Source organism: Pelodiscus sinensis, chromosome 19 (genome assembly GCF_052426305.1).
Source record: "Pelodiscus sinensis isolate ZL-2025 chromosome 19, ASM5242630v1, whole genome shotgun sequence".
Taxonomy (NCBI): domain Eukaryota; kingdom Metazoa; phylum Chordata; order Testudines; family Trionychidae; genus Pelodiscus; species Pelodiscus sinensis.
Genome location: NC_143070.1, coordinates 25706234 through 25719021, shown reverse-complemented (window position 1 = coordinate 25719021; position 12788 = coordinate 25706234). Strand labels below are relative to the sequence as shown.

The 12788-nt window shown below is 57.9% G+C and overlaps 1 protein-coding gene across 1 annotated transcript; it reads right to left on the bottom strand.

Annotated features, from left to right (window-relative positions):
* Nucleotides 1–5264: 5264 nt before the first annotated feature.
* LOC149522419 (zinc finger protein RFP-like) lies at nt 5265–10652 on the bottom strand. Its single transcript, XM_089771209.1, has 8 exons — nt 9931–10652; nt 9552–9647; nt 8821–9051; nt 8442–8464; nt 7703–7815; nt 6963–6983; nt 6640–6666; nt 5265–6313 (listed from the first exon to the last, which is right to left on the bottom strand). The coding sequence occupies exons 1-8, from the start codon at nt 10345–10347 to the stop codon at nt 5754–5756; spliced, it is 1488 nt and encodes a 495-aa protein (XP_089627335.1). The 5' UTR covers nt 10348–10652; the 3' UTR covers nt 5265–5753.
* Nucleotides 10653–12788: the final 2136 nt, after the last annotated feature.

Here is a 12788-nt window from a genome sequence, read left to right as displayed (position 1 = left end):
GGCAGGTATAAATATGCAGGCCAGGATCAGGCTGGAGATGACGAGGTGGATCCAATCAAGGAGGATGAGGCCCACTTCTAGCAGCTGATCTGGAGGTGTGAATTCCAAGAGAGCAGAAGCTGCTTTTCTAGTTAGCGAGCCATTCCCAGTCTTTGTTTAATCCAGAGTTGATTGTGTCAAACTTGAAGATGACGTGTAGCTCAGCAGTTTCTCTCTCAAGTCTGGTCCTGAATTTTTTTTTGCTGCAGGGACGTTACGGGCTCTGGAACAAGGTAGGTGAGGTAGCAGAGTCTTTCATGGGCAGGGGAATTAGCTCAAGTGGTAGAGCGCTTGCTTAGCATGCGAGAGGCAGTGGGATCGATGCCCACATTCTCCAACTGTAGCTTTGTTCTCATCTCTTATTTTCACTGTCAGGGGCTCAGTGGCCCCCTTCCTCTTCCTACCTGCTCTCCCAAAAGAGACAGGCCTGGCTCCCGTTTCTTTGCCACCCGCAATTGCCATGCTGCAAAGCAGAGTGGGGTGATACCAGGCTCTGTGGTGCACTGGAAAGCATGTTGGACGTTTAAACTGCAGCAATTTGTGTGAGCCCAGCTAATCATTCAAATGTTGTGGGTTCAAGTCCCACGAGTGTCACTTTAGCTGCTTTCTCATTTCCAGGATGCAGCTTTTACAGACCAGAGAATCCTTAGGGTGAAACCGGGGTAGGTTTGAGTCCAGACCGTTCCCAGCAGACCCCAGTGAGGGTGGAGGAAAGGGCTGGTTCTTGGGGTTGGCTTTGGGGTTGTTCTGAAAGGCTGCAGGTGCTGTTAGATCGTTTTGTCCCTCCCTGTCTCCTACTAGTGCTGAGCAACACTCAGGCTGTGTCTACACTGCACTGTTCTTCTGCAAAAAGCTACGCAAATTTCAAAACTTTCTAGCACCCTGCTCTGCACCTTATGAACACTCCACCTTTTGTTCTCATGGAAGCGACTCACCCGAGCTGCCAGCTCCTCATTTCCTCACCAGCCCCTTGAGATTTGGAGCTCAAAGCTGGAGCTGCTGTGGAAGGAGGTGAAGCTACAGAAGCTGACAGGGGACAATCAGCAGGCGCAGGGTTATTTTTTCTTCTCCCTGGGCTGATGTGGCTAGAACTGAGGAGAAGAAAATCCTCTTCCCATCTCCTCAGAAGATGGAAATTGCAGTTGGTTCTCTCTCTGGTTCTACTAAAGCTGGACCCCAGGACTAGACTTTTTCTTTCTAAAACCCTGGTGAAAGCTGAAGGTGAATTGTTTGCAAACTGAGAATGTGAGTTAAAGAAGGGCTTCACCCAGCAAGGGGCTTGAACCCTTCCCACAGACACAGCAGGCCAGTGGGTTGTGCACCTGCAGTGGCTCCTTCCTACTTTGCTTCCCACAAAGCTGGGGTGAAAAATTGCTAGATCCCAGCCCTCCCAGGCTAAGCCATGGCAGAGGTAGCAGGATTCACTCCTAAGGCAGTCTGCTCTTAGGATCCATGTTAGCACAGGCCATGCCATGCTGTATCTCTGAGAAGCAATAAACCTTTCTACTCTACTGGCTGGCTGTGTGTCACATTTGGCTGTGGATGGGGGTGCAGGGTTGGGGGCTCCCCGACATGCCATCTGGAACTTTCTGATCCAAAACATTTGTGATCTGGCAGGACCAAGGATCTTCCAGGAGGAGAGTGTCTTGGTGCTATGCCAGGGGAAGGGGGTGTGCACAGCTGGGCTGCACGGTGCAGGGGAAAAGCTGGGAAGCTCAGCATAGGGTGCTTGGGAGCTGGTGCATGGCTCAGCTGGGCTGCAGGGGGAAGCAGCTCCAGAGCTGGCACATGGTCAGCTGGACGGCTGGAGGTGGGAGCCCAGGGGAGGGAGAAGCTGGCAGCAGAAGGGCTGGAAATTACCTCCCCTGGGCCAGAAAAATCCCTCAGCTGGAACTAGACAGGTCCCGAGGGTGCCAGAGCAAGGAGGCCCAACCTGTTCCTAGGTGTCCTGTGCTACTGGTGGTGCATGGCCACACGGGGGTTGGTGCACACTGCATCATTCTGCACGTGGACAAACAATGAGGGACCACTGGTCCTGGGGCTGCTTCAACATCTTCACTAATGAGCTGGGATGGGGATGGGTTTGCAGCTGACACTGAGCTGGGAGGGTAGATATGCTGGGGGGCAGGGATTGGGCCCAGAGTGACCTGGAGAGATTAGAGGATTGGTTCACAAGAAATCTGCTGATGTTCAACAAGAACAAGTGCAGAGTCCTGCCCTTGGGACGGAAGAATCCCAAGCATTGGTACAGGCAGGGGAGCGACTGGTTAAGTAGCAGTTCTGCTGAAAAGGCCCCGGGGATTCCAGTGGATGAGAAGCTGGAGCTGAGTCAACAGGGCGCCCTTGTCGCCAAAAGGGCTAACGGCATATTAAGGTAAAATAGGCGGAGCATTGTCAGGCGATACAGAGAAGTGATTATTCCCCTTTAGTCAGCTCTGGTGAGGCCTCTCTTCCAGCTCTGTGAGGCTATGATTCTAGGAGGACAGGACAGGGGAACAGGACACCAGTGGGGCAGGGGGCAAAAAACATCATTTTGTGGACAAAAGAAATGAAGCCGGGGTGGGGGGCACACTCTGGTTTTTGAAGAGCATCTTGGCAGCCCCGGTCCTGAGAAAGACGTTCTAATGGAGCAGGTTAGACTGACATTTAATTTGAATGTGGCTCATGTGTAAAAGCCCTTGCAAAATACAAAATACTGCTGTGTTTTGGCTGTGCAACATTTACAAGCCAACACACAGCTAAACATCAACAACCGAGAGTGTGTCTACACTGCAATGCTATTTTGAAATGACTAGCACAATTCCAAAATCACTTTGTTCGCGTCTATGCAGCAGACCATTATTTCAAAATAGTGTTGAAATCCTGTCAAGCTGGAGGATTTCTTACCCCGACTCCTGTAACCCTCATTGTACGCGGAGGAAGGGAAGTCAGAGGAAGAGGGCTCTATATCGAAGTAAGTGCAGTGTAGACACTCCCTATTTTTATACAAGCTATTTCGAAAGAGGATATGCAATTGATGTAGCTCAAATTGCATCGTGATTTTGAGTTCAGCCCTGGAGTGTAGATGCACCCGTTGGATAAATTGGCTACCGTCCATTCAATAGGTTATAAGGAAATAAATCGGTCTATCTCAACTATGGGAAAGGAGAAACTTACTAGGGGTTGACAACCAGCATGAAGGGCAACCTATCGTATGGCTGGAGGGTCGATTCACAACATGAAATTATATGGAAAGGCCTCGTTTGTGGTGTCACTTCTCCAAGTTTCTGTTTTACTTCTGTGCATAGCACTGCGGGACCCTCTGTACTAATACTTGCCCCGGTCTTTCAGAACACTCTGTCTACGATGAATGAGGTGACAGATCGTAACGGCGATGGCCCGAATAGGAGTCTGCTGCTCTCCACAACACCCCAGTAAAAAGACCAGACTTCAACACCACAGTGGGAAAGGATTGTTCTATAGCTGGGTATAAGGCGGTGTCCTATGCACGGTTCCCTGTAATCCCATTCTCTGCCCGCCAGAACACTTACTATAGGCTCCAGGGAGGTGGGGACCATGTGCCCTCCTGCCTCCCCATGGCACAGCCCCACCTCCCCGTGGTGATGGGTGGGGGCTTGGCTCCCGTGGGGCTGGGCCTGGGCAGCAAGGGGCGGGGTTAGGGCTTTTCCCCAGCCCTACTTTCACCCACGGTGCCTGCTACTGGGGAAGGCAGCTGGCCAGCCCCCACTGAAGAAAGTAGCTGAGAGAGGGAGGAGAGGAGGAGGCAGGAGCCCTCTCCCAGCAGGCTGGCCCTGCACATCCTAGGCCCCAGTCTCACCCTACTGCTCCCTGCAAACCACTTAACCTGTCTCCGTTTGGGGTCAACTGGCCATGGCAGTCAGCTGAATGAAGACAGGCTGGGTTGCTGAGAGCATCCAGTGGCCAGCACTTGAACACAGCACCCTGGTATGATGTGCACCACGCTCAAGCTCGCCATCCCACAGCAAACAGCCCCACCTGTAGCCTTCTCAGAAAGGAGCCTGGGGCAGCTGCAGGGACGTTGTGGGCTCTGGAACAAGGTGAGTGGAGCAGGAGCACTGCTCACAGGTAGAGGAATTAGCTCAAATGGTGGAGGGCTTGCTTAGCATGCAGAAGGCAGGGGAATTGATACCCATGTTCTCCAGTGATGGAGATTCCCCATTTCTCTTTCCCCATAGGGTTAAGGGCTTCCAATAGCCCCTCCCACTTCCTACCTACTCTCCCCAAAAGCCAGCCACGCTGGGGCAGAAAACTACAGGGCCCCAGCCCCACTCTCCCTTCAAGATTTGTGTTTAAAAAACAAAGGTGAATCTGGGTAACTTTCTCCTCGATTTAGACCAACATTCATGCAAGTGGTTTGTTTTTTGTAGCTCTGCACCTCCTGCACCCCTAGGCTGTGTCTACACTGGGCCACTTATTCCGGAAAATCAGCCGCTTTTCTGGAATAAGCTGCTAGCTGTCTACACTGGCCCTTGAATTTCCGGAAAAGCAACGACGCTCTACTGTACAAAATCAGCCGCTATTCCGGAAAAGCTACACTGCTCCCGCTCGGGCATAAGTCCTTATTCCGGAACACTGTTCCGGAAAAGGGCCAGTGTAGACAGCCCAGTAGTCTTTTCCGGAAAAAAGCCCCGATCACGAAAATGACGATCGGGGCTCTTTTCCGGAAAAGCGCGTCTACATTGGCCACAGAAGCTTTTCCGGAAAAAGGGCTTTTCCAGAAAAGCAGCCTGCCAATGTAGACGCTCCTTTTCCGGAAAAACTGAAAACGGAATAGTATTCCGTTTTAAGCAGTTCCGGAAATTCATGCCAATGTAGACACAGCCCTAGAGACTCTGGGACAAAAAAGCACATGGGAAGAACCCAGTTCTTCCTTTCTTTCTTTGAACATTTTATGGTTTTTTCACCTATGAATGTTCAAAGGTGCAGCACAGTATGGGGTGTATGTGCCCTGCTTTCTAGAGAGAGCTGGTCAAGGCAGGAGAACAAGGGAGCAGCTGCATACCTGTGTGGCTGCGCTGGTTATGACACAGGGACATTGTTACTGAACAGTCTGACAATGCCATAACAAATTGGGTTCTGAGAAAGGTTTTGGATTGCTTGAAGTGCCGCAGCTGAACTACACACAATGCTCTGTAAACAAGTCAAACATCGATATTGATGTAAGGGAAGAAAAAGATAAAAAATTCCATTTCTAAAAATAGATTTTTAATACAAAACTGTTGAACTGTAAAGGAAAATGTTCTTGTGCAGACACCTTGTTACAATGACAGGTTTCTAAATTAGTTGTTTTTTCTTTCATATTTGACACTGAGATTTCACAGCAGTAGAAAACTCTGACAGGAGTGAAAGTCCCCTCCCTCCTCATCTCGGGCAGGGGATGGGGCAAGGTGAGAGCAGCAAACCCCACCCGCTGTCTGGCCGCGTTTCGTACCAATTTCAGCCAGTGCTTGGGTGCAGCAGACCTGGGGCAGGGGGGAAAGGCAGCCTGGGTTCTTTCCAGCCAGGGGGTCCCATTCACCACACTGGGCTGGGCTGCCAGGTGTCTGGTTTTCCACTGGAGGCTCCAGTTGCAAAGGGAAAGGGGCAGCGACTGGTTGGCACAAAACATCCAGGTACCTGCAGTAACTGGCTCCCATCAATAGGGGGAGATAACAGCAGCGCTGGGAGGGGCCAGTCGGTGTTGTGGGTCACTGTCAGGGGCAGGGATTCCCTCCGGCCTGGGCCGGCACCGGGCAGATGGTCAGGGGAGCCGCGTTGGTGCCCCCAGCGTTGAGACCAGGACAGAAGAAAGGGCGCAGCGTCCCGGAGAAGGTGCCGGTGAAGGTGAAGAGATGGGACCTGTCAGTCACATTGTAAAACGAGACCTCGCCCGCCTCGTAGTCCAGGAAAATCCCCACTCGGCTGGGCTTGGCGCTCACGGGGAGGGGGGTGGAGGGGGAGGTGCCGGCTTCGTATCCCCCGTCCCTCAGCCACACGGCCCAGTATCCGTTCTTAGGTGATGCTGTGACCTTCCCCTTCCTGCTCACAGATTCCCTGCAGACCCCCAAAGTCCACTCAGTCTTGTTCCCCACCCCCACCTCCCAGTAACGTCTCCTGCCCGCAAACCCCTCGACAGCCAGCACATTGATACAATAATCAAATCTCTCTGGGTTGTCGGGCAGATCCTGGCGCGTGTCTCTGTATCTCACACGTTTCCGATCCTCAGACAGGACGAGGTCGGGATGAGCCGTGTCTGGATCCAGCGTCACGTCCACTGGGGAGAGAGTCACAAAGTCAGGGCAGAGGGCAGGGGCGGGTCCCCGGGGTCAGCGGGAAATTAACCTGCCCCCCCGTTAATCACTGTGGGTATGTCTACACTACCCTCCTAATTCGAACTAGGAGGGTAATGTAGGCATACCGCACTTGCAAATGAAGCCCGGGATTTGAATTTGCATGAAGCCGGCCGGCGCTATTTTTAAATGCTGGCAGTTCGAACCCTGTGCCGCGCGGCTACATGCGGCACGGAGTAGCTAGTTCGGATTAGGCTTCCTAATCCGAACTAGCTGTACTCCTCGTGGAATGAGGAGCAAGGCCCGTTACCTGCAAATCTTCGGGCTCGCCTGAGTCCTGGAACAAGCAGAGAAAGAGAAGTGAGAATTCCCACTGCAGGGCCCCCCCTCCCCAGGAGGGGAGCAGGGATGTCTCGGCCCCTCCCGCCACCCCCAGCTCTGCCCCGGCTCCCCACAGAGCAGGGTCCCACCGCCTCTGACTCCCCTTGGCTGCTATGTTCCACGCTCCCCAGCTGGGCTCCCCCCTGCGCTGATCCCCTCGTGCCCACCCAGCCCAGGGGCTGCTCCAGGTGGGGGAACAGGCTCCCAGCAGCTGCCGTGCCTGGTCCTAGGGCAGTGCCCCGGGATCCTCACCTCTCTCCGCAGCCAGCGCCCCTGGAAGGGAAGAGAAAAACCCGTCACTGGGGGCTCACGGCCCAGCTCTGCCCCGCGCTGCCAGAGGGTCCCTGGGGAGCAAGGCCCCGGAACCAGTTTCTCTCAGGTGTTTCCATCCCCAGCCACACAGCCCCTGGGATTTCACATGCACCAGAACAGGGGAGGTGCCCAACTCCTATGGGCACCAGTGGGAGTTAGGGGTCCAGCTTCTCTGGGGCTTCTGCAACTCCCGCCAGGCACCAGTGTGACTCACTGGGCACCTGCCTAGCTCTGAGCATCTGGCCCAAGGGGTTCAGACACCGGGCCCAGGTGCGCGGCTGGTGTCAGCCAGGGAGGCTCCACGAATGTCCAGAGAGCTGGGACTCGGGCCCTGAGTCTGTGACAACGTCTCCCACGGCAACCAGCTCCCAGCATCCCCAGAAACCTCCCCCTGCCCCTCGGCCCACGCAGGCTGGGCTGGGGGACTCTCTGCTCGGCAGCAAGAGGGGGTGGCCACAGGGACAGCAGGGGAGGCACCTGCACTCCCTGGGCCTGTTCTCTGCCATTCGCATCCTGCTGGGATCCTGCTGTTCTGCTCAGAGTAGCTCCCTGCCCCTCTAGGGCTCAGGAACCCGCCAGGCCCCCAGGAGCAGACCCTGGGGTCTCAGCTGGGCCTTTCCACCCCCCTCTCCACACCCCCAGACAGTGAGAGAGGAGCCCCCAGCAGCGCCGCCCCGTACCCAGGAATCCCGTCACGGCCCCCTGGAGACTGTTCTCTCTTGGGAAGTCCCGGATTCTCCGCTCCAGCTCTGGGCACTTGGGCGCTGGATGTGGCAACATCGCTGCCTCGCCTCTGCAGAGACACGAGGGTGTTATTGGTCTCCCTCTTCGCCCTCCCCCCCGCAAGCCAGACAGGGGAGCGGGTGGGGGCTGGGCCACAGGCAGAGCTCACAGGGCCCCGACTGCTGCTGCCCAAGGGAGTTTTTCCTGCCAGCACAGCCTGGGGGCCTCTCTCCAGCCAGAGGGAAAACAGCCCAGGCAGCACCAGGCCCAGCCCATGTGCCCCCTAGAACCTGGCTGGGCGGCTCCCAGGGCTGAGAGAGGGGCCCGTTCTCCAGGCCCAGCCGCTCCTCAGGTTCTCTGCTCAGCCCCCAGGGGCCGGGTCACTCGCCATGGGGTGGGGGCTGTGGGATGGGGACACTCCCCCCAAGGCCTGGCCTGGGACACTCGGCTCTTTCCCCAGAGACCCCCTCAAGGGCCAGGTTCCCCATCCCAGAGCTGTGGGGCAGTCCCCTCCCAGGGTGCCTCTCACCCCCACAGCGGCAGTGGCCCCAGGACGGTGGGTACGGAGGAGGCAGGGTTCAGAGGGTGAGGCAGTCCCATGGTCAGGGGCTGGGGCTGGGGATGGAGTCACTGCCCGGGTTCTGAGCCTGCTCCCAGCATGACAGGGGGTGAGGGGCAGATGGAGCCCGGACGTACCTGCTCACAGCGCTTCTCACACCCTAGAGGGGAAGGAGACAGAGCAGAGAGTCACTGCCCATGGCCCAGCCCGGCCCCCTGCCCCAGAGGGTCACACTGCTCCCCTGCCCCACTGGTCACTCCCCCAGGTGGCAGACCCTCTGAGGGGCTGTGCTAGGGGGAGCCGAGCCCCTTTTACATCAGCTGCTTTGCAGGAGGCCAGGCCCACTTTTTCACCAGCCTTCCCAATGGGCCAAACTCCTGCCTCTCTGCAGCCCTGGGACCCTGACCCTGAAGCCACACCGGGCCTTGCTCCCTGCGCTGAGTTACCCTGCGAGCCCCCAGTGACTCAGGGGGTCCCCTCCACACTGGGCTCCGGGTGCATCTGACCCCATCTCACCTGCAGCAATTCCAGCGCCGGCTGCCGACACGTCTCCTCCAGCTCAGAGATCAGGGCGCTGAGCCGGGAAATCTCCTCGCCCAGACGGGCGGCGTGTTCCTCCCTCCTCCTCCCAATCTCCTCGTCCAGCTCCCCCAGCCGGGTCAGCAGGAGGCGCTCTCGCTCCGCCAGGAACTGCCGCAGCCGCTCGCACTCCCAGCGCACCAGCTGCCGCTCCACGTCCGTCTGCCTCTGGGGGCGCAGAGCGGGCGGGGCCGGGACGCGGGTGAGCGGGGCCGTGGGAAGTGGCAGGGCCTTGTCCGAGCTGCAGGGAGCGTTTCACTCGGTGTCTTTCCCAGGCTGGCTGGGTCTGGCCCAGGGCTCGTCCCAGGGCAAAAGTGTCACCGAAAATCACCCCAACCCCAATCACTGCACCAACAGACTGAGGTGCAGCCCAGGCCTTGGGAAATGGGGCCCAAACCAGCCGCTGGCATCCCTGGGGTGTCAGACACTCACACCCAGGGGTCAGCACAGATCTTCCCTCAGCCTGACCCTGCCACAGCTGGGCACATGCAGCAGTTTGGCAGGCCTCACCCCTGCCCCCCCCATTGGGAGAGAGGCAGAGCCAGAGGCTGCTCCCAGCAACCCTGGGGTGAACCCACTGACCCCAGGGGGAACTAACACCAGCGTCCCCCAGGAGCCTGACATCCCCTCCCCCCGTGCAAAGCGGCTGGGCAGGGCCAGGCACCTACCAGGAGCCTCTCGCTCTCCTTGGCCCAGTCGGATTCCAGGCCCCGGAGCGCGTCTCTTTCCTTCCGCAGATGCTGCAGGCGGCTCAGGATTTGCTCCTGCAAATACAGACAGCGGCGCTGGGGGCTGCTTGGGGTCATTGGCTCGTGCCCAGTGAGAACAGCGCCATGGAGCAGTGAGACTGGGGGAGCAGGTCCCCCCCTCCAGCCCACGGTAACTCCCCAGCAGTGCTGCTGGGCCTGGCCCAGCTTCATGTGGCTGGGTCGTGTTCCCAGGCAGGCCCCTGGCTCTACCCAGGGCAGGGCAGACACACGCAGGGGGCTCTGTCACTGCAGAGAAACTGCCCCTGTAACTCCCTGCCCTGCAGAGCCTGGTCCCTACCTTATATTCCTGGGCAGCCTCCTCGATGGGCACTGCCTTGTGTGTGCGGTGCTCCCGGGACTCTCTGCAGATCACGCAGATGGGGGCTTGATCCTCCTGGCAGAAGAGCTTCAGGGTCTCCTGGTGCCTCTCGCACCCTGGCTGCCCCTCGGGCGCTGGCCTCACCGGGAGCCGCAGGCGTTTCACCAGATCCACCAGGTTGCCCAGCTGGTAGTTGGGGTGCAGGTGTCTCTGCAGGATGGTCTCTCTGCACTGGGGGCAGGAGAAGTTGGGGTCTGACTCTCCCCAGTACTGGCACAGGCAGGCCCGGCAGAAGTTGTGCCCACACTTGATAGACACTGGGTCTGTGAAATACTCCAGGCAGATGGGACAGGTTACCTCATCCTGGAAACTCCCGGCCAGGTCCCCAGCAGCCATGGCCCCTCCGCAACCCTGCCCTGCAGGTTAGTTTCGCTTTCTGAGGGTAAGGAAGCAGTGTAGCCTGTTCAAGCTTTTTTTTTTTTTTTAAAGCAGGTTGTACAACTGAGAGCCAATCACACTTGCTGGACTGAAATGAAGAAAGAAAAAGAAAAAAAAAAGAAAAAAAACCCCAGAGAAGTCAGAGCCCCAGAAATGCCCCAGACAAGCACCAAGCTACCTAAGAAAACTCCCAGGCAGTTACAGACACACAGAATCTTGCCTGTTTAAAAGGCTCAGGGGGAGCCATGTTAGTCTGTAACTAAAAGAAACGTAAAAAACGAGTTTTCATGGGGACCGCCCACTGCTCTGTGTTTGTTGTCTGAGGCAGTGGGTTGTGCCATGGAAGCTCATGATACTCTCCAGATTTTTTGCTAGTCTCTCAGGCTATGTCTAGACTGCAGGCTTCTTTCGAAAGATGCTCTTTCGAAAGCATCTTTCGAAACAGCATCTTTCGAAAGATCGCGCCTAGACTGCAGGCGGATCTTTCGATAGAGGAAATCCGCTTTTTCGAAAGAGAGCACCCAGCGAGTCTGGATGCTCTCTTTCGAAGACGGCCTCTTTACATTGAAGAACGCCTTCCTTTGAAAGAGGAACTTTCGAAGGAAGGCGTTCTTCCTCATGAAACGAGGTTTACCGCCATCGAAAGAAAAGCCGCGTTCTTTCGAAATAATTTCGAAAAAACGCGGCTTGAGACTGGACGCAGGGGAAGTTTTTTTGGGAAAAAATGACTGTGTTCCTTACAGTAAGCTGGGACTGGGGAGGGACTCTGGCGTGTCTATGCAAATCGCTTGCTCCTGCTGTGCTTAGGTGTGTTAAATCTCCACCGGATGCAGTGGGGTTTTGCTCAGTGTCATCAAGGGACCCTGTGGCCATTGTCAGTTACTGAGAGAAAATCCTCTCAGGTTTGGGGGTTTTCCTCACAGGTTTAATTGCAGCATCGTCCCCTTTCAGGAGAGAAGCTATTGCCCTGAGTCATGCTCCTCATTAGGGGGCTAAAGGGTGGAAGGATTAACCCCCCCATTTATCCCTCATGTTTTACAATCAAACTACTAAGGCAGGGCTGGCCACCCCCAACAGGCTGTTTTACTGTCCCAGATGAGGTGGAGAATGGCAGTGATAACCGCCACCCCAGGAGGCTGGTTTCTGTTTCATTGCCCCATTTCCCAGGGCAGGACCCAGAGTGCTTGCCCCAATCCCTCATGTTCCCCTCCCCTCAAGCCCCACAAGCTTAGGACCAATGATCCCAAGGGGGTGGGTGGCTGCCCCAGGCGAACTGTGTCTGTGCCAGTGACAGGACACAACTGGGTCACTGGGGTCCAGGGCCGAGCCACCCCCCCACTGAGACTCAGCCCCACTTTGCCCGTCCCAGCTGCTGTTCCCCCAACTGCCCTGGAGTCTTCTGGCTCCATCCCCCACCCTGCCCCTGTGACTGTCCCCCCCCAGGGCGCCCTCCTGGGTCAGAGGCTGGGCCAGGCATGGGGGGGGGGGGGGATTTGGCTTCCCAGCGATTCACTCCGTTTTGATCCGACTCCCCCCCCCCGTTCGCCCTTTTCTGTCCGCCCCCCCGCCGCCTTGCCCGTCCTCAGAGTCGCTCTGTCCCCCCCCCCTTCTGACACGGGCTGTGACCCGCTTTGGGGGCCCCCACGTCAGACCAAGGGCAGCTGCTGCCTGTTGGGGGGGGCTGCTCCCCCGGCCCCAGAGCCCGCACGTCCCCCCCCCATTACTAAGGGCAGAAACCCCCTGGGGGCGGGGCCGCCGCGTGTCTCTGCCGCAGCAGAAGCAGGAGAGGGGGGCGGGGCGGGGCTCAGCGCAGGGAAAGGCCCCGTCGGGCCGAACGCGCAGCAGCACAAGCCCCGCCCCCGGCAGCCCCTCTGGCCCCGCCCCCTCCCCGGCACGTGGGGACCCGCCTCCTTGTTGTGACACGCGGTGCCCGGCCCCGCCCCCAGCAGCTGCTGCAGCTGCCCGGCTTGGGGCGTCCAACCCCGCGGGGCGGGGGCGCGGCCAGGCAGCTCCGGGTCTGAGCTAAGCCCCGGCGCTGATCCGGGAGCGGAGTCACTGATGCGCTGCGCACGCGCAGTCTGACACCGCCCCACCCCATTCCTCAGCGCCCCGGCCGGGTTTTCAACGCGTCTCCCCCCGCCCGTCGCTCCCGGCCCCTGCCCAGGCTCCGCTGCGATTGGCCCCTGGGCGGAGCCTGCAGCAGCGTCCGACTCCGCGCGCGGGTAGAGAGGCGGCCGCCACTGCGCATGCGCCGCGCACTGCCCGGGGCGAGTTCTGGGGGAGCCGTTGGGGCCGTTACTCGCCGCGCTGCTGCGTCCGCTTCGGGCGGGACCGGGACGAGCGCGGGGCGGGGGACATGGACCCAAATCTCTGGTGGGGGCGGCGGCTCCTTGTCACGG